Source organism: Rhineura floridana, chromosome 5 (assembly GCF_030035675.1).
Source record: "Rhineura floridana isolate rRhiFlo1 chromosome 5, rRhiFlo1.hap2, whole genome shotgun sequence".
Classification (NCBI taxonomy): domain Eukaryota; kingdom Metazoa; phylum Chordata; class Lepidosauria; order Squamata; family Rhineuridae; genus Rhineura; species Rhineura floridana.
In genome coordinates, this window is record NC_084484.1 from 88,005,296 (window position 1) to 88,028,661 (window position 23,366).

The window sequence follows — 23,366 nt, forward strand, 5'->3', positions numbered from 1 at the left end:
ACCACATTGTTAAGGATCTGGAAGTGGAGGGGGCGGCATGCATGGGGCTATTGGGGTGGGTCTGTTTGTGTATACCCCCAACTCCTACACACTTTTTGCTCTCATGAGGTCAGGCCTAAAGAGGGCTAGTAGCTCTGCATTTTTCTTTCACCAGAAACACAAAAAGTTGATAAAAATGCAAAGTTAGTTTTTCTAAATATTGTCTATTTTTAGAATTTAAAATTTTTAAGGTTGTGGAGCAAAATAGTTGTTGCTGTCCATTTCTTTTTGTAAAAGTCTAGCATGAAGTACATATGATAATATCCTGAATATTTTCATTTATTATCTGGCTGGCTCCTTTAGATCATCATGTCAAACATTACAGGCTGATATCTTGAACTCTAAAGCCATAATGATCCCCATACTAGGAACACCAATGGGTGCCAGAGCTTGGAAAAGTTACTTTTTTGAACTACAACTCCCATCAGCCCAATCCAGTAGCCATGCTGGCTGGGGCTGATGGGAGTTGTAGTTCAAAAAAGTAACTTTTCCAAACTCTGAATGGTTCTATATTTCATTTGAATGATGTCTTGTTTCTACTCTCTGAATGTGCATTCCATAACTAGCAGTTGGTGGCACGCATGATCTGTAAATAGGAGAAATATATCCATTGTTCACTTTAACACAGTCATGCAGCAGAGAATGAAATAATGGCATTAAGTATTTTCCTCTCCAAGAGGGATGTTGTGTTGTTCCCACCATAAACCACAGTAACTCAGAAATCTTGGTATGAGAGACTGGGGCTGCAGTCCTTGAATCTACCCACTTACCTAGGAGCAAGCCCATTGAAAATGTTTCTTACTTCTGAGAAGACATACCTAGGATTGCACTGTGGAGAAACAATACTTTAATGGTCAGTTGATCAGATAAATAAAACGAGACAGACACTGCAATTATGCAAGAATAAACACCAATCAGTGTCTAATTCCTTGGCCATCTTTCAAGGGCTTTCCTGGTGCCAGGATTAGTTCATGCATTTTTAACCTCAGAGGGCCAAGGAACAATAATATTACCAAGCATTCCTGCGGAGTAGAATTCCAACCATATGGTGCTTAACTTGATGCCATATATTCATCTCACACATTTGATGACACTACAGGTGAATCTAAGGAAGCTGGTAAAATTTGAAATTTGTACATAACACAAAAAGTGCATTACACTCATGTAACAGGATTGTTTATTATTATTTGGATTACTTTTTCAACATACAACTTAATGTAAGCTACAAAAATTGTGAAATGGTAATAAAACTATGAACTGAAGGGGGAAAGCACCCCACGAAGTTTTTTTTGAAGTAAGTTTCTATGACTCAGGTGGCCCACATTGGATAGATCATTTAATAAAACACAGCATATATTTAGAAAAAAATAAATTATAAAAACATTAAAGAAATTAATACAATTAATAGAATGAAAAATCCTTCATTGTTTATTATTGAGAGACAGAAATGAAATCTCTAGGCACAGTTTTAGGCATTATAGAGGACACAGAGGCAATAGGTTAGTGTGCACTGTTCTGTACAAAAATACAGTCTGAATAAATTACATTGCTAGCCATAACATTATGCTTCATTTTACCAGTCAGTTCATTGCATGTTTAATAATAATATAGTTTACATGCTAATCCATATATATATATCTATATATATATATATATCACTTATATTTCAAACACATAGTTCTCTCTATATTTATGTCTTTAAAATTTACATGTTGAGTTTACAAAAGCTGGACGTAGTTGTGCAAGAAATCCAAGAGAGGTCCTAGATACCTGTCAGCACTGGACAGTACACTTTAAACTTGAAAAATACAAATATCTAGCCCTGGTTGCAGCTTCACTATATATGTGTATGTGTGCACATCTGCAAGTTCAAACTGTGCAAAATATGTGTGCAGAGTGAGAATTCATCCTGTTAGTGACATAAAATACAACTGAGTGCTAACAATTCAATTCAATAATAATAATTATAAATTAAAATGTGATCTTTTACACATACAATCAAACACTTACGTGTTTAATCCTGCAGGCAGAAAAGGGTATTTCTGCTTTACATTACATATTATAATTCAGTGCTGAAATCCTATGCTGAGTAGAACTGTCAATGGTTAAAAGAAGGTGTAAATGAAGCATTAAAATCTGCACTGAGATAATGGGGGGGGGAAATGGGGTAAGGGCAAAATTGTGGTGTAATCTTTTTCATGCATTTAAATCCTGAAAAGGAAGATGAAGATTCGAAACACTCATATTATAGTTCACGTATCTGATTGTTATGTAACAAAACCGCAATAAAATTATTGACTTTTATCCAACATAAGTCATACTCAGAGTAAACTCATATAAATTAACAGACCTAAGTTAGTTATTAATTTCAAGGGGGCTACTCTAAGGACTAATTTTGGATGCAACCCTATATTACTAGAAGAATAAAATAAAGAACAAACAAACTCTGGATTCACATCTCATAGTGCTTCTTAGGGCCACCCAATCAACCTTGTCTGTTTTAGCAGCTCTCATTTCCATTTCCTTTTCATGGACGTTGTTGTAGCTATTCAAGAAAACCAAAACCATTTCCCCACAGAGCTAAACCACGGGCATGATAACAAACCTGTATGTGGTGTGGGGTAAAACAAATCACACAGACAGCAGGAGTCTGTGACACAAGCTGTAAAGAGGAGGTAGACCCATGGGCCTACCTATGGCTTAGTCAGGACCACACTTCCACTGTGTTGCACTGTTGCTTACTCCCAGCTTGAAATAAAATGACAGGCCATTATTGGCAACTGTGTCTAAAAAACAGAAGATGCTTTTTGTATTATCTTCTTTTGCAGCAGCTCCCCAAGTTCTTAGGCACAGATCTTTCCCAGCACTTTTATTATAACATTAGGGAGGGAGGGAGGCGAACCTGTGGTCCTTTAGGTGTTGCTGGACTGCAGCTCCCATCATTCCTGCCCATGCTGGCTGAGGCTGACAGGACTTGAAGTCCCACAGCATCCAGTAGGCCACAGACTTTCCATCCCTGCGGTAAATGAATGAACTAGTGCCTTTCATTATACAAAGCATGGCCCCTGGGTTTTAGTGCATATAGGAGTACGCACTCAAACGGCAGTTTCATTTACTACAGAATGAAAATTTTGACACATGTTGAAAATGGTGGTCACTACTTGTCTAAACAATAATTTAGGCTCCAAGTAGCAAGGCCAGAATGTCATAGTATGCCACCATATTTGCTGACCTATATTCAAAATACTTTGGCTTGTTTAAGCTTCAGTCACCTGTAAAGGTACATTCCAATCTCAGTTGCCAAAGTCCTAAATATCCTCAGCTATCTGTGCAACACATCCAATGATTCTCCTTTTCATTCTAAACATTTTCTAGCTGTTTTGGATGGATTTTGAATTACATACATACTGATAAGATTTCATTTTGCCTTGTCGTCCTCCCCTAGCTACCTACACCCACAGTTAGCATCTGTTGGAGGGTGAAGGGCAAGTGGGAATTGACCACACTAATAGTCTGCTATACCAGTATAAGTTTGGTACAGCAGGGGTGGGGAACCTGTGACCATCCAGAGGTTGTTGGACTCCAGCTCTATCAGTGGCAGACAGCACGGCCGGTGGTCAGGAATTAATGCAGTTGTAATTCAACAACATCTGGAGGGCAATAGGTTCTCCATCCCTGTTGTACAGAATCACAGATGCACTCTTGTTCCTGAATGTGCAGGTTGCAACCTCCCTCCCACCATGCACACCCAGCACCTATCTGTCCATGGAGCAGTGGGAATATCAAGAAGGTGATCCATATGCCAATTTACGTTTGCACACAGATTAAGTACAGCTTATTTTTCTAAACAAACAATAGTTGTGTTTTTAATGACATATATAAACATATTTATCATAGTTTTATGTTTTACAGAACACATCCTTTCTCTCTCTCTCTCTCTCTCTGATTTGCAGTAATTAAAATGTTTATTACTTCTGAGGTCTTAATATTAAGGAATTCTGTAACACTATGACAGAGCAACTCTGCTAAGCAGCATTTTTATAGTTCTGAAGAGTGTGCTCTTAAAGGAAGTCCATGATAGGATTTATTTTAATGTCCATATAACAAAAATAATTGTTTCTAAATATGTATATTAGAACTGTATATACTGTATAAAAATAATTTTAGAAGTAATTGAAAATATCCAATAAGCTGATTGTAAACAAAAATAAATGTTATGTTGTATAAATCAATTTAAAATTTCTACCCCAAATTAACTTGGGTCTTAAAGAAGTAATATAGTTTCTGCAAAACTTAAAGAAATAACTTAAACAAGCGGTGATAAATGCAAATAATTGTCAGCCAATCCATCGCATTTGGAGGAGAAAATAGTATGATACTGATACTATACTGATACTTTATACTTTTCATAACAGCTAGTCTCCGAAAGAAAACATATGTTTGGTGGATTATTTTTAAAAATCAAATCAATGTGAAGCAGCAGTTTGTCACATTACCACACCTTTTTTTCTCTAGGTCATAAGTATTTTTTTTAATGATTCCAGTTATCAATGAGACTCTGTAATAATTCCCCCCCCAAATGGGGACTCACCAATCACTAGATTTTTTTGAGACAATGTCTCATGTGTGACAAAAAGCCCCCCACTGATTGACAAGAACTTATGAAACTAACAGCTGCCATTTGGAAATTATAGGTGTTTTTCTTCCACTCCCTCTTAATATTATACAGTATTAATTTCTATAAATGCTTCCATTTAAAAAGCAGTGCTCTAAGGTATCATTACATTGGCCTTTCAGTGTAATTGTATCACCATCATAATGCCTCTGCCAAATTGACATAATGGCTGCATCTGTACATCATGATAAACCATGGTTTATTATGATGGGTACAAGCCAAGATGAGGCTTGCACTCTCCTTCTCTCCTCTGCTGTAGCTGTGAGAGCAAAAGCTTTTGCTTCCATTTTTGATTAACTGCCGTTTAGTGCTATGCCTGGACCCTAAACTGTGGTTGTCACTGTGATTTGTTGAAACAAACCAACTTCATAAATGCATGGTTTGAAGTTAGCTAGTTTTAAACAAAACATAGGATTAACCACATTTTGCTGGATTTAGACAAAGCTGCAAGTTGTAGTTATTCAAAAATGGAAACAAAAGCCTTCAAGTCCCTCTTTTTAACCACGCCAGAGAAGAAGAGCGCAGGAGGAGTGCACAAGCCCAAAGGTCATTCCTGTCACATTAAACCATGATCTGAATGAACCCAATTCCATGTTTTCTGATTCTGCCAGCAGCTGATTCACCCCATCCTAGGCATTCATTGGCTGTCATATCAAGTTTTAGATAAAGCATTATGAAATGTAACTCATTACAGGGATTAAAATATTTCCAAGACTATCCAATTCTCAGAAACAGTTCTTAAAAATCTAGATTCACTTAGAACTTTTACTGTTGCACTTCACTATTAAGATTAGGTTGGAATGACATATGGCATCTCTTGATAGTAATACCAATAAATACTTTCTAGAAAAATAGTTGGACTTGTTTCTTATGGAAACGTAACTAGAAATCAAGATTCTCAGGACAAAAACAGCTCATGCATGTATTCTCTTCTTTTTATACTGTCATGGGAGTAAACAGATTGAGTGTCCTCCTCTGCTTTTACTTGGTTACAGCTGAGACACAATGTCCAACCACATAATTAGAAGTATGTGCTCCAAGTTTTGACTTCCTGATATACCACAGCTGGCTGGAAAATGTGGATTGCCAAATGCACAAGCTTGTGTTGTTAGGAAATAGTTGCATGTACACATTATAATTAGTTATCTTCCCTTTTCTCAGCATCTTGTGATTTAGAAGTTTAGTCCCAGTGGGCCAATACAACATAGTGGCAAAAGTTGGTGACCTATTAGAGAATTTGATTCATGTGTAGCAAAGGCGCTTCTACATGGTTCTCGTACCAGCAACTCCCTTGCAAGGTGCAGCAATTGCAGGTGCCACATTTTCATTCCAGCTAGTTTTCTCATCATGAATGCTGTCATTTACGTCCTTCAATGGTGCTGACCTTTGCTTACCAAAGTTACCAAAGGATTTGCCTGTGTACTGATCAGCAGGTGCATTTTTTGCAATTCTTTTAAAAGGATGTTTAAAAAAGTTAATTGCAAGAGTTGTAGCCAAAAGGTCCAAGGTGATAAATCAATAGAGCAGACTGCTGGACACTCTACAAAAGTTCTAAAAACACTGAGTTAGAAAAAAACAGAACAATCTTTGTGATGTTTCTTTTCCTTCTTCTTTTCAAGTAGCTCTCTTTAATAGTAGTCTTCATAGTTCTTAGGATTCAGACAATAAAGTATGGCACCCCCAAATGAAAATATAGTAGCACCCCAAGCCAGTCCATAGCCCCAGTTGAACTCGTGATATATTCTTAAATTGACAGTTTCGATGAACTTGATTGGGTAAAGGACAAGACTGCACACCTGAAGAACCACTAGAAAAAAGAAAAGGGAAGAAAGTAAAATATGAGGCTTCATCCATTTTCTTAGAAGAAATCAAGTACTAAATGACTAAGACCCCTTTGATGGAACTTTCTGTTTATGTTAGAAGTCCTGGACTGATGTAGGAACAATCCTGACATGACATTAAATAAAAAAAAAAACTTCCAGGAAATAGAAAGGGTTGCAGCTCTGCTCAATAACATGCTAGTGATCATATTTACTTATTACATTTTTATCCCATCCTTCCTCCTAGAAGGAACCCTAGCTATTTAGTTAGGATGTTATGGATCGTGGTGTGTGTGTATGTGCTCCAAGGGGCATCAGATGTTGCAGATTTTTCTCTCTGTGGGTAGATAGAGAAATCAATGGGCAGAGCAGGAGGTCCTGCCACAGAGGCCTCCTCATAGTCATGGAAACTTCTGCCGCTGACCCTCCTTTGCCGTTGACTCTCTGATGGGAGAGGGCAAAAGAAGAGGAAAAAAGGGCATTCTTGGGGTGGAGGTGTCCGGGGTAGATCAGGGGAGACTTTGGATCTGCTCAATCCAAAGCACCCTCATTCTTCCAACATGCCCCTGGAATGGGGCTAGTGTACTTATTTTCCCTCCCAGTGGAACGAATAGGAGGAAAAAAAGACAATTGAGGAAGAAAAAATGTTGCGCTCCTCCTCCTCTCCCACTTCTTGCCTTGTTATCACGAGACTGGCAGGTCTGTGTGTTTGGTGGTTTCTGTTCCTTCTGTGATAGGTTTGTTCTTCTATTTCTTTGTTTTATTTAAAACATTTATATTTTGCCTTTCCTCAAAAAGCTCAAGGGGGCTAATGATGTAAGATCAAACAATAACTCAGCAACTTTAGAAACAGCTTAACAGCAGCAATAAATACTATAAAAGAACAGAAAGAAAAAGATGAAGACAAATATAAATAGCGATAAAAAATGAAAGCAATTAAAGCCAACAGAAAAAGAGAGGAACCATGTGTATGATGGAAGGAAGCATTCAGATATGCTTCTTTCACCTTCCATGTGAACTAATATGATCCAGTGTAGCTGGTGATGTTTCTAAACTTGAATTTAACTTCTCATTTACAGGCACAATCCTATGGGAACTCTCTGAAACAAGTCCTATGGAAATGACAGAGCTTGCATAAAAGCACAGTAGCTATCATTTCAATTCATATAAAGTCACATTTATTTCAATAAACCTCACACAGCACTCCTGGCGGAATGTGCAGACCACGTAAAGAATATTTAATCTAAAATTTATTAAGTCCATGCTCTGGTAACCTCCAAGGTTAGACTACTCTAATGCGCTATATTTAGCCCACAGAGACAATGGCAATCTAAATATAATCCCATATATATACACACACATGCTACTGGAACAGGATAATGGCCTGATATTTCAAGGTTCTAAAGAAAAGCCAGTAATCTACTCTTACATTCCATTATCCTTTTTTCTTTTTGTACAGTTCAGATTTTCTTGACAATAACAGAACACAGGTGACAAAGCTAATGGTTTCTATGAACAGATCAGAATAAAGTAAGAAAAATAAAATAAAGGATAATGAAGAAATATAACCCAGAAAAGCTCATTTATAATTGTATGAGTCATTGTAATAAGGAATATCAATTATCCACTAATTATAGCAGAATTCATTTGGAACTGTGTGTTTTTAAAAAAGCATACATTTAAAATCTTTCATTCCTGACAAATCCATACTCTTATCTTCTATATAGTGTAATAAAAGCTTCCTAAGAATGCATAATATTATAATATTTATTTTGTATGGTAAGTACTAAATAAAAAAATAGCTTTGATTTCATTGAAGATCATTAAAGCAAAGTTGTCCACCCAGAATTTTATCATGTCTATGAACTGTCTGAAAGACAAAAGTTAAACAAAGTCTAATGTATGATGCACAAGTAGCAGTGTGATGTCTTCGGTTCTGGATATGGATGATCTAAACTACAGCTCACCAATAAATGCCAAGTGACATGGCCATAACTGGAATTATGAATTAGATCTTACTAAGTCCAACTATGTAGCAAATGGTAAGTGTGCATTATATTCTACCAGGAAGCCCTCTGAGACCCAATACAGTTACAGTAAGTTTTAGCCATTTTTTTCAAACTAATCTAACCACTCCTGTCAGCTCAAGGATCCAGGAGCCCTGTGCAGCAGAGCCACTACAAGAGCTTCCTAGCAGTGGTGTTGTTGCCACTTACCAGGAGGTTTGAGGTCAGGGCTGTGCAGATGCACTGGTGGAGCCAACTGGTGTTCCTGCTGGTGTGCCTGTGCAATGCTGACCTTGCTTCTGCCTTGCACCTCCCTGTGCTGGTAAGCAGTAGCAACACCACTCCAGGAGGCTATTACACCAGGCGAGCCATTCCTGCAATCATCTATACCAGAAATCTCTGGGCTCTGCAGACCTTGAATCAAACGTTATCTCATTTCTTGGCAGATTTCCCTCATGCCCAGAAGAACAAATCCATTGTCTAAAGAACAGCTTTAGGAAGCAAAACTAGTTTTTTCTCAGAGTTTCAACAAGAAATACATACACAACATGAGATCACATATCCCAAACTCTTCCTTATCAAATTGCTTTGTATGAGGAAAAAAATGTATTTAAGAGTGGAATTTGAGACCCAAGAGAGCGATCTGAGCTCCAACATTTATTATTATATTTATTAGTCGCCTTTTCCCCAAAATGGAACTCAAAGCGACTTCCAAAAAAAAATTGTGCTCAAATTGGCTTACAACAAAAGTAAACAACAATTACAAAAACAATTTCATAATAAAATACAACAGCAGTAATAAAACAATAACAAATGTCACAGCAAACGCAAAAACCTTTTCAATACTATAAGTATAACATTACATTATTTAGCAGGCCACATTACACCTCTTGGCAATATGGCAAAAATAAAACGAAATTAAGACAGTTTCAGCTTTGCTCCTAGAAACACCCCACCCATGATGTTACGCGCAGTCTCACTACTGCAGCCACTTCTTGCAAGCCCTCCAAAGGCTGGAGGTAGTGGGTTAGCTGGAAACACCACGCTCATGATTTTATGCACAGTAGGTCAAACAAGTCCCATCATCTTCCAGAGAACTTGCCATGTTGATAAAATTGCAACCTCAACCCCCTTTTTAATACCACTGTTAAAGGCGTGGGGGTGGAGAAGGGAGCCTTGCCTCAATACGGCTTTTGCAGGTGTTCGTTTCCGTTGGCTCTGTACTTCTCCCGTACTTCTCTCTCTTCTTCATATATAACTACGCTCTCAAAGAATGTAACACAGGACTTCAGGCCACAAGTCAGGAAGGGAGTCTGTGTCTCAGTACAAACCTTGAGGCAAAGAGATTCTTTCCTGCTTTTTGGTCAGAGCTCCTTCACATAATTGCTGATGTGTTCCACTGTCCACTTTCTGGGCCTCGGATAGGTAATTTCTGCTCCCTGTCATTCCTTATAGCAGTAGAGACCTTTTATCTCTTGAGTTTAGAGTGATGAATGCGTCATGATATTAATAATTAATACTGTCACATACCCAGTAATTTTGTATCGCTATTCTGTTTTCTTAAAATAAAAGAAAGCTTTGCTTCAGCCTGGTTTGGATCTACAATACTTGGATTATATCCATACTTTTTAGGTGCATTTCAGAGCAAAGTGCCTGGTTTATCTCTAGCGAAAGATCCCCCTCCTCTCAAGGAAGTGTGTTTATTGGAATACATGGGTGGCAGGTTCCCAACAGACATGTGTGTAACATTACAACAACTGGTTTATTTTTTATAAACAAACTATACAGATAGTCAGGAAGAACAGAATGAAAGTACATACTTATACTATTGCACTATTATTCTGACAAAATTTGAAATACAATCATTGGTTGTATTTCTGTGTAACACATTTACACTTTGGGTTATTTTTAACTATTATTTATTTATTTATTGCTTGCTTGCTTGCTTGCATTTGTATACAGCCCCATAGCCTAAACTCTCTGGGCGGTTTACAACAATTAAAAACATTAAAAACAAATATACAAATTTAAAAACACATTTTTAAAAAGCAATTTAAAAACTCATGCTAAAATGCCTGGGAGAAGAGGAAAGTCTTGACCTGATGCCAAAATGATAACAGTGTTGGCGCCGGGCGCACCTCATCAGTAACATCATTCCATAATTTGGGGGCCACCACTGAGAAGGCCCTCTCCTTTTTTGCCAGACTCCCAGCTTCCCTCGGAGTAGGCACTGGGAGGAGGGCCTTGGATGTTGAGCATAGTGTATGGGTGGGTTTCTGTCGGGAGAGGTGCTCCATCAGGTATTGTGGTCCCAAGCCGTGTGGTCCTAAACCAGAATCTTGAATTGAGCTCGGAAACATACAGGCAGCCACTGCAAGCGGGCCAGAATTGGTTTTATATGTTCGCAGTGTCTGGTCCCTGTTTTAAATCTGACCACTGCATTTTGCACAAGCTGCAGTTTCCGAACCGTCTTCAAAGGCAGCCCCATGTAGAGTGCATTGCAGCAAACTAACTTGGAGGTTACCAGAGCATGGACAACTGAAGCCAGGTTATCCCTGTCCAGATAAGGGCATAGCTGGGCCACCAACCGAAGTTGGTAGAAGGCACTCTGTGCCACCAAGGCTACCTGAGCCTCAGGTGACAGAGATGGTTCTAGGAGAGCCTTCAAGCTATGAACCTGCTCCTTCAGGGTGAGTACAACCCCATCCAGGACAGGTTGAACATCCACCATCCGGTCAGAAGGACCACCTGCTAGCAGCATCTCAGTCTTTTCTGGATTGAGACTCAGTTTATTAGCCCTCATCCAGTCCATTGCCGCAGCCAGGCACTGGTTCAGCACATTGACAGCCTCACCTGAAGAAGATGAAAAGGAGAAATAGAGCTGCGTGTCATCAGCATACTGATGGCAACGCACTCCAAAGCTCCGGATGACCGCACCCAATGGTTTCATGTAGATGTTGAACAGCATGGGGGACAGAACTGACCCCTGCGAAACCCCATACTGGAGAGTCCAGGGTGCCGAGCAATGTTCCTCAAGCACCACCTTCTGGAGCCAACCCACCAAGTAGGAGCGGAACCACCGCCATGCAGTCCCTCCCACTCTCAACTCAGCCAGTCTTCCCAGAAGGATACCATGGTTGATGGTATCGAAAGCCACTGAGAGATCAAGGGGAATCAACAGAGTCACATTCCCCCTGTCTCTCTCCCGACAAAGGTCATCATACAGGGTGACCAAGGCTGTTTCTGTGCCAAAACCAGGCCTGAAACCAAACTGAAATGGATCCAGATAATCTGTCTCATCCAAGAGTGTCTGGAGCTGGCCTGCCACCACTCGTTCAAGGACCTTGCCCAGGAATGCAACATTTGCTACTGGCCTATAGTTATTAAGATTTTCTGGGTCCAGGGAGGGTCTCTTCAGGAGTGGTCTCACTACTGCCTCTTTCAGGCAGCCAGGAACCACCTCCTCTTGCACAGAGGCATTAATCACTTTCCTGGTCCAGCCGGCTGTTCCATCCCTGCTAGCTTTTATTAGCCAAGAAGGGCAAGGAGCCAGCACAGAAGTGGTTGCACGAACCTGTCCAAGCACCTTGTCAATGTCCTCAAGCTGTACCTAGTGAAACTCATCCAAGAAATTGGGACAAGGCTGTGCTCTGGATACCCCGCTTGATTCACCTGCTATAACACTGGAGTCTAAGTCCTGGCGGATGCTAAATATTTTATCCTGGAAGTGCCTAGCAAATTCATTACAGCGGGCCTGAGATGGTTGTACCATGTCCTTAGGGCCAGCGTATAATAGCCCCCAGATAATTCTGAAGAACTCTGCTGGGTGGCAGATTGATGATTTGAAAGTGGCAGCAAAATATTGTTTTTTTGCTGCCCTCACTGCCCCTAAATACAGCTTACCATAGGCACTTACCAGTGTGTAACTGCATCCACCAGAACTTCCTCTCCATCTGCACTCAAGCCGTCTCCTATATTGTTTCATCCCTCTCAGCTCTGGGGTATACCATGGAGCTCTACACAGGAGAGGACGCTCAGGAGCAATCATGTCAACTGCCCGGGTCATTTCTGTATTCCACAGTTCAACCAGGATTTCGACAGGAGCACCAGCCCTATCAGCCGGAAAACTCCCCAGAGCCCTTTGGAAACCATCCAGATCCATTAGTCTCTGGGGGCGGACCAACTTAATAGGTCCCCCACCCTTGCAGAGAGGAAGAGCCGCTGTAAGTCTAAGCTTCAGCAAGCAGTGATCTGTCCATGACAGAGGGACTGATGCAAGGCCCCCCACATTCAGATCACCATCTTCATGTCCAGTTGCAAAAAACAAGTCTAGGGTATGCCCTGCTACATATGTTGGGCCAATGGCATATTGGGACAATCCCATGGTTGTCATGAAGACCATGAAATCCTGAACCGCCCCGGATAAGGTGGCCTCGGCATGAATGTTGACATCCCCCAGAACCAACAGTCGGGGGGATCTAAACAGTACACCCGAAACCACCTCCGTCAGCTCAGCTAGGGAGTCTGTTGGGCAGCAGGGTGGGCGGTACACCAACAGAATCGCCAGTCTGTCCCACTGACCCAACACAAAGTGCAAACACTCCAGGCCAGTAGTCACATGGACAGGGTGCTTGCAGAGGGAGATGGAGCTCCTATAGACCACAGCAACTCCCTCTCCCCGACCCTCAGGTCTACCCTGATGCTGAACCAGGTAACCTGGTGGACATAGCTGGGAGAGACTGACCCCTCCCTGCTCATTCACCCAGGTCTTCGTTATACATGTCAGATTGGCTGCCTCATCCACAATTAAATCATGAATGAGGGAGATCTTATTATGCACAGATCTGGCGTTTTGGAGCAGCATCCGGAGGTCTGAGAGCTGGCTGACAGGGCAACCAACAAACCTGCGGGCGTGTGGGGGACGGGAACAAGGGAACATTAATTGCCTGGGCTACGTGCCCCTTACCTGGCAAGTCCTCCTCACAATGCCATATCTCCTTCTACCCGTCACTACAGTAATTGGGGCCCCCTCAAGTCTCCCCACTTAGCTCTGAGTCCTCTCTCCCAGGCACATGACTCAAGACCCGCAAAAAGCCAGGCAATCCAAACACACTGACAACTATGAGTATACTCTTTATCTGTAGGATGCAGAGTCAGGTCTTCTCTAAACTTGGGAGACCACAGGCCTAACATGTTTATTCATATATGTTATGGGGCCTAATAAATGCTATCAGCAGTCCTGGCTCCCACTGTTATTGGGATCTCAATGTCCCAATATTATGACATTTGTTCTTCCCTGCTGTTTCCAGTCAGAAGCCACACTATGTTGGCTCCTCCTGCATCTGCATAGGAAATGATGAGAGAGTATATCATATAGGGTGGAACATATATTTCTGCCTCTCAGGCTACATATCCTAGGGTTTTCCCAACAAATACCCCTCCCTCTCTCTCTGCATTCTGCATCAGGTCCTGGGCTAACTCAGTGTCAGAATATTGATTGTTCTATTCTAACACAGTTTCTGACTGGCTCAACCAAATCTCACCAAAGCAAGATCAACTATGATCTACAATTTAGCCTCAATTTTTTAAACTCATGGTACTGGGTTCACAGTCCAAGCCAGGGAGTCCTGGAACTCTGGGCCTGGACAAAGTGTTCCCTTCTCCCCACCTCCTCATGCCTGGCTCTGATCAAAAATGCAAATTTTGACATAAAACCCCAAACTTACAAAAATTCAGCATACCTTGAGTTACTAACGGAAGCTGAGGTCATCTCAGAGAACCTCAGTAACTCAACTATATTTGTTTTCAGTATTGCAGCTTATGACTCCTGTCACACTAATAATACATGTATACTAAAAAGTCTAAAACTAATACAAACTAATACAGGTATACGCTCTAAGATAACACTTATATGCGTATATTAAGAAGCAATTCCCATTAATTCCATTGGGACATTCTCTAAAATATGTTGGCATAGAATTGCAGTCTTAGGGCTTATCCAGACGACTGTATAACGTGTGATATGATCGCTTTGTGCATTCATTAATGTTTGGTGGTCTATATGGCGTCGTCCGTTTTTGTGTATTTTCACGCCGTTAAATCTGCTTTTGCAGTACCGCAAAAAATGCAATATGCTTTTTAAAATCAGGAATCATCTGCTGTACTGTAAGGCGCTCGGACGCAATACCGCAGACTTTAGAGCTGTGGCGTTTCCCCATACCCCTTCCCTCGTTCCCAGCCAATCATGTATTTCCACTTTTGCGCATGTGCGCGAATATCCGGGGAAAGCCCGGGAAAACTGAACCAATCAGAGCAATGGTGTGGTGTTGGGGGGGCTCTGCAACTTCTACTGTGCAGCTACAGCCGTTTATTTTTAGCCAGTTGTGGCTGTTTGTAAAGCCCCCCTTTTCCGGGCTGGTCTCGCTCACGTGCGGCTGGTTGGTGGAGGGAGCTCGCTTAGCTGGTGCTTTGCAAACGGCCATGGGAAGGAAAGGGAGAATGATGGTGTGTGAAGGCAACGGAGCATCAAGTTTTGCCCGAGGTGGTTGGGAAGCTGTTGGGAAGCTGTTGGGAAGCCTCTCTCGGTGGCTCTTCCCTGATGCTGCCGCTGCCACTGCCTACGTGGAGAGCAACAGGCAGGCAGAGCGAGAGCGAGAATGGGGAGGAGCTGGGAGCGACCACCGAGCGCTGCACTCTAGAAAAGCTTGGGGGTCAGGAACCTTGCAGTGGAGCTACAGGTCCCAGCTGGCATTCCTGAATGGTTTAAATTTATTAGACATTTGGGGGGAGGAATGAAAGGTACAAGGACAACTTGAATCGAGAATGGGCCTGGGCGGGTGTGCGCAAATACGCAGAGTCACAAAGCAGCCGCGCCACCCCAGGAAAAGTTGGTTCTGTAAGAAGGGTGGTGCTCCCCATTAAACTCTCAGCTTTCCTGTCATTCTTTACAAAAGAAGCAAGTAGTAGCAGCTCCTCAATACCCTCTCTTTCCATTCTGTAGAAATAAGTGGAATTGCCAGCTGTGTCTCCAGAAACTGCAATATGCATAAAGGTAGAAAAGCATACAGTCGGTTTTGCAAAATATCGCAAACACAAGCAAACAAAAACACAGGAATTATTGACATATAAGTGGTTTGCTAGAGCGTCTTGGGTGCCCGCAACCGTAAAAACTGGTGGTCTACCTTCCTAGACATGACATGTCATTACTTGCTTGCAGTTCCATGAGAAATAAGTGGAATTGCCAGGCGTGTTTACCCCCAGAAAATCTGATATGGAAAAAGGGAAAACCACATACATTCGGTTTAGCGATAGATCGCAAATACAAGCAAACAACAATACTGTACTGGAAGTAATATCATATAAGTGGTTTGCCAGAGTGTCTCGGGCACCCGCAACCATAGAGACTGGTGGTCTACTTTCCTAGACACGACACGTCATTACTTGCTTGCAGTTCCATGAGAAATAAGTGGAATTGCCAGGCGTGTTTACCCCCAGAAAATTTAATATGCAAAAAGGCAAAACCACATACATTCGGTTTAGCGATATATCACAAATGCAAGCAAACAACAATACAGCAATTATTGTCAGATAAGTGGTTTGCAGTTCCCTTTTATCAGAGGGAACACTTCAAAGAGGAGAAAGAGGAAAGGATGTTTAGCAGCTCTAACCTCATTCCCCCTGCATGCCTTCCTATTAAATTGTTCCTGGAGAATATGTCCAGCACACGTGTGTGTGTGCAAAAGGGGGGAAGAGAGGCCCTGGACTCAGCACCACCACCAGCAGCCCCCAAGAATCGAAGGATCCAGCAGCCCCGTGGGGTTCCCTAGCTAGGAAAGGCTGCTGGGTGCTGGGTGGGAGGGGGTGCGAGGGGAGAGATGGAGATCCCTCTCCTCCAAGCCCTCGCTTGTGAACAATGTTGCCATAAGGGAGGAAAATGTAGCTGCCGCCACCACCTCCCGCTGCGCTGAGCTCGCTACATCGTGGCGCTTCCTATCCTGAAGCTTCGCCGGTGCAGCTGCTGTGAAGTAGCCTGCTCCACCACCACCCCTGCATGAGCTGAGGAAGCTCAGCATGGCTCCGGGGTGCCACACAACCCTGTCCAGGCATCCGTTGGGCTCTGGCTGCCCTCAACTGCACAAGGCAGAAATTTAATAGCTGTAAGTGGAGCTGTACAAGAACCAAAAACTCGGTCAACTCCATTAGAGCCACTACTACCAAACCAACAGGAAATTCAAACTTTCACGCTCTTACGTTCAAGCGCATGCGCGTTATTGTGCTTCAGTGCAAAGGGGGAGAGCAGCATACGTCGTATTTTGCGGACCAATTGGCTGATAGGAGGTGGTGTTACAGGCTGAGCTGGGAAAAAGTGAAAAGAATGCATGGGTCTTCCCGCTGCGTGTGTGGGCACAAAAAAAGCATATTTTTCAGATCGGAAAAGAGTGAATTTCAGGCAAAGTGGGGACTGTCAGATGACAAAGCGAATATGGAAAACGTGGATCATCAGGGTCAGTTTGGATGAGCCCTAAGTACACTCTGCACTTCTCATGCCCTCTTCATAGTGCTGAAAAAGTTCTTCATTTTTCTTGATGATTTTAAAGGAGGTTTCACTAAATAAATGTGAGATACCAAGCCCCACACCAGACCAGGACCCATTGCTGTCAGGTCCAGAACCAAAGATCTGGAAAACAGTGAACTACTTTTCTTGCCTACTTCCTTCATAGATGCCTCAAGCAATGACTAGCTCCTAGCTCATAGTCAAAAACCCAAAGAGAAGTGGCTAGAGAAGTTTAATAGGAAAAAAAAAGCCTAAAATAGATGTTTTTTTAAAAACACACACATTTAAAACTCATATTTAGTAGACCATTCTCGTATCAGCACTCTGTCAGATGTATAAGATCAATTTCATGAGTTTATTTTGCAAATTTCTTTGAAAATAAATTGAGATGATAGCATGTGTTCTAGTATTATAAACTTACACATGTGTAGACCTGAACTTACAAGATCTGAACAGGGTGGTTTATAACAGATGCTATTGGAGGTCGCTGATTCATAGGGTCGCCATAAGTCGTAATCGACCTGAAGGCACTTAACAACAACAACAAAACCCCTTTCTCTTCTAAGCTACAGTAGTTTAACTAAAATAATGGAAACAGCAGGGGGCAGTAGGATACTTCCCCTTGCCATTATTTCAATTCTTGAAATACTAAGAATCTATCTTTCCACATCCTTGTAAATGGAATTTTAAAATCCATCTAGCAGAGAAGATGGTCACCCTCTCCATTATGGGCTATCAGATAGGCTTACTGTTTCAGTCCCAGCACAGATATGATTGACAGAATGAAGGGATGCCATGCCTGGAAAACTTCAGGGGGAAAAAACTGTTATTGGCTAACCTGAAAGACACTGAAATGCATAACAAGTGATGATTTCAGTGCAGACATTATGCATTGCATTAAAGACATCTTTTGGGCTAGTCTGTTTACGTGGGTCTTAAAGTATTTCTGCGCATAAATTCTTTCCTTTGAAGTTTTGAAAAACAAAATAAAGGCTGTTATGGCTGTTAAAATTAAGAACAAAAAAATAAAGCTGACACAATGGATTTGATTCTTCCTGTAAAGAATGGGGAAGATATAAACACCTTTCAGTTTAATCCTATTTATTTTCATATGGATAGTTTTGAGAGCTAGTACTTAAGGGAATTTTTAAATCACAAATTTGAAAAAATAGCATTAAGCTATCTTTGCTAGAAATGCAAAGAAAGAAAGAAAGAAAGAAAGAAAGAAAGAAAGAAAGAAAGAAAGAAAGAAAGAAAGAAAGAAAGAAAGAAAGAAAGAAAGAAAGAAAGAAAGAAAGAAAGAAAGAAAGAAAGAAAAAGAAAGAAAGAAAGAAAAAGCTGAATAACACCATTTTGACTGAATAACAGTCACTTTTGGCTGTAATAATTTCATTAAACTTAGTGGGATTTACTACTGTGCAAACACAACACACATACATTTACGCTGTTAAAAGTTCAGTCTCTACAAAGGCCTGAAATGTGGACAGTGATAATTAGACTACATTATATTTCAAAACTGAAATACTACTGTAAATAGTCATTGATGTGCTACAAGAGTAATGCACCTCAAATACATAACAACATATGGAATTCATTTGCTCAAATAGTTAAGACTATGGGTTGAAAAGTAGTTGAAAACTTCCTGCACACAATTCTGTTCATGGATACTTCACTCTGCAGAGAAAGCCTGCTGTGAATCACTGTGCCTGCTGTGAACATGGAAATTGAGTAGTCATCTCCATATACACAAGTACCGTAAAAAGTGCAGCCCTGATTATAACTTTCCACTTGTTCAACCTGGCTCATAACAGACTTTCACCACACAACTGTATGGAAGAACTGACACTCTGACAGCAACCCTTTAAATCACTTCAATCTCTGATCAGTTTTACAAATCATGGACTGGAACAATTTGAAAAAGCCCAGTCCATGAAAAGATCACATGGATATTCTTGAGTTTTCAACTGAGAAATAGGTGGCCATTTTTTGAAAAAGCATGATGATGCATCAGAATGCAAGACAGGTGGAGTTAAGGATTCATTTATTGTACATGAGTGGTCCTATGAATGAATTGGCAGTGCGTGCTAGGGATTCCTTGTTCATGTAAACAAAAGTTGATTATGCCTTGGGCAATGAGCCAATTACTGGCCCACAGTGCACAAAAAGGCACAACAATGTTCTGTACAAATGTAAAGCTGCCACTACCAAACGTTAATATACTTCAGAGAACCCATTTACTGTATTTACTTACCTGCTGCAAACAGCATAACAGCAACTGGTCTGTAGAACCGCCGCCGTGATCCCACACAGATAGAAATTAATCCAACCAAGAAAGCTATAAGGATTATGGCAGCACCACCCAACAGCATAGAAAGCGTAGCGATCTGCCAGTCTGAAGAGAGAGAAAAACAAATAATAACTTGCATAAAAAGATGTCTATGCAGAATACAAAGGATAAACCAGAACTCATGTAAGCACACAAAACCTGTTATTCATAACAGAAAATACAAATCCATTCAGACTTTTTTTAACAAGTTCACAGAACAGAGTTATCTACGTCAGATTTAAGAAGCTATCATTATGTGTTTTATATAAAGGAAAAACTACAGGATTTTGTGTAAGAAAAGATGTTGGGTAGTCATCTTATTGACCACTTATTTACTAACCATTTTCCGGCAACAGAAGCAAGTTAATAGCATTCTTCTTTTAACTTGCAGCCCAATTCTATGCATGTTTTCTCAGAAGTAACTCACATTGTGTTAAATAGGGCTTATTCCGAGGAAAGTGTATTATCCTCCTCCTCCTTAAAATTCACCGAAACCTGTACAGTGAAGGTGCCAGATACACTTCTATAGGGAAGGAATTCTACAACTTAGGGGCTGCCACAGAGAAAGCCCTCTCCTAGGCCACCATTCCCCGAACTTCTGAGGGTGGAAGAACAACCAAGAAGGCCTCCTCTGCTGATCCTAACACCTGAAACGGTCTGTAGGGAAGAAGATGGTCTCTCGGATATTTGGAGTCTAAGTCGTTTAGGGCTTCAAACACTGTGAGTACCTTGAACTGGGGAAGTAATCTGGCCGCTGCATTTTGTTGACGTTTCCGAGTCATTTTCAAAGGCAACCCCACATAGAGTGCATTGCAATAATCCAGTCTGGAAGTTACCAGAGAATGGGATACTGTTGCCAAGTCATCTCTGTCCAAAGGGGATCATAGCTAGTAAACCATCCAGAGCTGGAAAGAGGCACTCCTAGCCACCGAGGATGCCTGAGCCTCCAGTGACATAAGAACATAAGAAGAGCCTGCTGGATCAGGCCAGTGGCCCATCTAGTCCAGCATCCATCACAGTGGCCAACCAGGTGCCTGGGGGAAGCCTGCAAGCAGGACCCGAGTGCAAGAACACTCTCCCCTCCTGAGGCTTCCAGCAACTGGTTTTCAGAAGCATGCTGCCTCTGACTAGGGTGGCAGAGCACAGCCATTACAGCTAGTAGCCATTGATAGCCCTGTCCTCCATGAATTTGTCTAATCTTCTTTTAAAGCCATCCAAGCTGGTGGCCATTACTGTATCTTGTGGGAGCAAATTCCATAGTTTAACTATGCGCTGAGTAAAGAAGTGGAACGCAAAGAAGAGGCCCTACTACTCATGTTAAAGTGTAGGGAGATTGATATGGGGCAGAGGTGGGGAATCTTTTTCAGTCTGAGGGATCACAAGAATCTGAGGGATCACAAGAAAGACGTCGAAGGCCCTTCTCCGGGTTCCAACGCATAGGGAGGCCCGGAGAGCAATAACTAGAGCTAGGGCCTTCTCAGTGGTGGCCCCCGAATTATGGAACGCCCTCCCTGACGAGATACGCCTGGTGCCTTCTTTGTTATCTTTTCGGTGCCAGGTAAAGACCTACCTCTTTGCCCAGGCATTTTAAATTTAATTTTCATTTATTTTAATTTTAATCTTTTGTCTTAATTTTGTTTTTAAAAATGTTTTCTATTGTATTGTACTCATACCTACATGTATTTTAATCTGTTTTTACCCTGTTGTACACCGCCCTGAGAGCTTGTTGCTATAGGGCGGTCTAAAAATGTAATAAAATAAAATAAATAAATTAAATAAAATATTTCTATAATCTGTGCTTCTCCATTCAGAAGCATGCTAAGAATTACTGGGGGATGGGGGGGAAAATGAAAGCATTAAGAAAGTAGTGGGAAAGGGAAGTAGCAGAAACCGATGACTGATCCACCAGCCTCCAAACACTGAAAATATTTTTTGTCTGCGTTCCAAAGTGGAGCAGTTTGTAGCCCAAATTTCTTCAATTAAATTGGATTATCCTTGTATTGGGTAAACCTGAATTTACAGGAGGAAAGCATCAGGACTGGTATTGTTTGAAGGTAATGTCACGTGAACTACACAAATTAAACAAGAACGCAAACAGCTGGAAACCCACAGTAAACTCTGGTGTGGACAAACCCTCCGGTGCAAGTATCTCTTTTTGCAAAGTTGTGAAACCTCTCTTATTCTACTTGTCCCATTTCTTCCAGTACTCTATTAAATGTTTGTTAGTTCAACAACAAACAGGTTCAGCATTGATCCTTGTAATATTCACATAAGGGTCAGCAGTTATCCACACAATAATGACCAGAATTTTGGCTCTTCGTTCACACAAATTTTGTGGACAACACACAACAAAACATTCCACACTGGTCCAATTTACTCACTTAAACTTAATGGTTTAACATCCACCATTGTTTCAGGACTATTTCAACAGGAGTGTATGTGAGGCTTACGCTGAAGTTTGTGCATCACTTTCACTTACTTAAACTGAACCTAATCTGTATCTTTGTTGTCCGTATATTCCATTGAGAAAGCGCACTACCAAGTAGCATCTGAACAGCCTCCTAACTGCAAGTACCTGTTCTATAATTACAGCATTTGTTGTTCATTTACCTTAAAGCACAGATTATGGCTCTTTTTGAAAAACCTTCGATATCCATGTTGTAAGAACATAAGAACATAAGAAGAGCCTGCTGGATCAGGCCAGTGGCCCATCTAGTCCAGCATCCTGTTCTCACAGTGGCCAACCAGGTGCCTGGGGGAAGCCCACAAGCAGGACCCGAGTGCAAGAACACTCTCCCCTCCTGAGGCTTCCGGCAACTGGTTTTCAGAAGCATGCTGCCTCTGACTAGGGTGGCAGAGCACAGCCATCATGGCTAGTAGCCATTGATAGCCCTGTCCTCCATGAATTTGTCTAATCTTCTTTTAAAGCCATCCAAGCTGGTGGCCATTACTGTATCTTGTGGGAGCAAATTCCATAGTTTAACTATGTGCTGAGTAAAGAAGTGGAACGCAAAGAAGAGGCCCTACTACTCATGTTCAAGTGTAGGGAGATTGATATGGGGCAGGGGTGGGGAATCTTTTTCAGTCTGAGGGCTGCATTTCTTTCTTAACAACTGTTTCTTGGATGAAACAGATTATCTTGACCCATTCCAGTCTGGGTTGAGGCCTGGTGATGGGACTGAATCGACCTTGGTCGCCCTGATGGATGACCTTTATTGGGAGAAGGTCAGGGGGAGTGCGACCCTATTACTTGAACTCGATCTCTCAGCAGCTTTTGATACCATTGACCATGTTATCCTTCTGGGCTGACTTGGTGCGGTATCTGAGGCACTGTTTTACAGTGGTTCCGATCCTATCTCCAGGGTTGTTTTCAGAGAATAGCATTGTGTTATTGGCTTTCGGCCCCCTGGCAGTTGTGCTGTGGGGTGCCGCAGGGTACCATCTTGTCCCACATGCTGTATGAAGTCTATATGAAGTCCTTGGGAGCAGTCATCAGGAGATTTGGGGTGAGGTGTCAGCAGTATGCTGATGATACCCAACTCTATTTCTCTGTAACATCTGAATTGAGAGAGATTGTGCAAGCCTTGGACTGGGATAGCCTGACCACTATTATCCATGCACTGGTAACCTCCAGACTGGATTACTGTAATGCACTCTATGTGGGGCTGCCCTTGAGGTTGGTCCAGAAGCTGCAGCTGATGCAAAATACGGCAGCGAGACTGCTAATTGGGGCAGGGTATTGCCAACATATCACCCTGCTGCTGAAAGAACTGCACTGACTGCTCATTTGCTACAGGGCCAAGTTCAAAGTTCTAGTTTTGGTGTACAAAGCTTGGGACCAGGATACCTGAAAGACCGTCTTATCCCATCTATACACAGTCAATCACTGCGCTCCGAAGGTGACGGCCTCCTGCAGATACCATCTTATCAGGAGGTCTGTTCTGCA

The 23,366-nt window shown here is 41.7% G+C and overlaps 1 protein-coding gene across 1 annotated transcript in view; it reads right to left on the reverse strand.

Moving 5' to 3' along the window:
* Positions 1-1,444: 1,444 nt before the first annotated feature.
* Positions 1,445-23,366, reverse strand: part of TMEM47 (transmembrane protein 47) — a 46,029-nt gene continuing 24,107 nt past the window's right edge. The window contains exons 2-3 of the mRNA XM_061627394.1: positions 19,346-19,486; positions 1,445-6,521 (exon numbers count right to left, since the gene is read on the reverse strand). Coding sequence (XP_061483378.1) covers positions 6,343-6,521; positions 19,346-19,486 — 320 coding nt within the window. The 3' untranslated portion in view covers positions 1,445-6,342. The remainder of the gene's footprint in view (positions 6,522-19,345; positions 19,487-23,366) is intronic.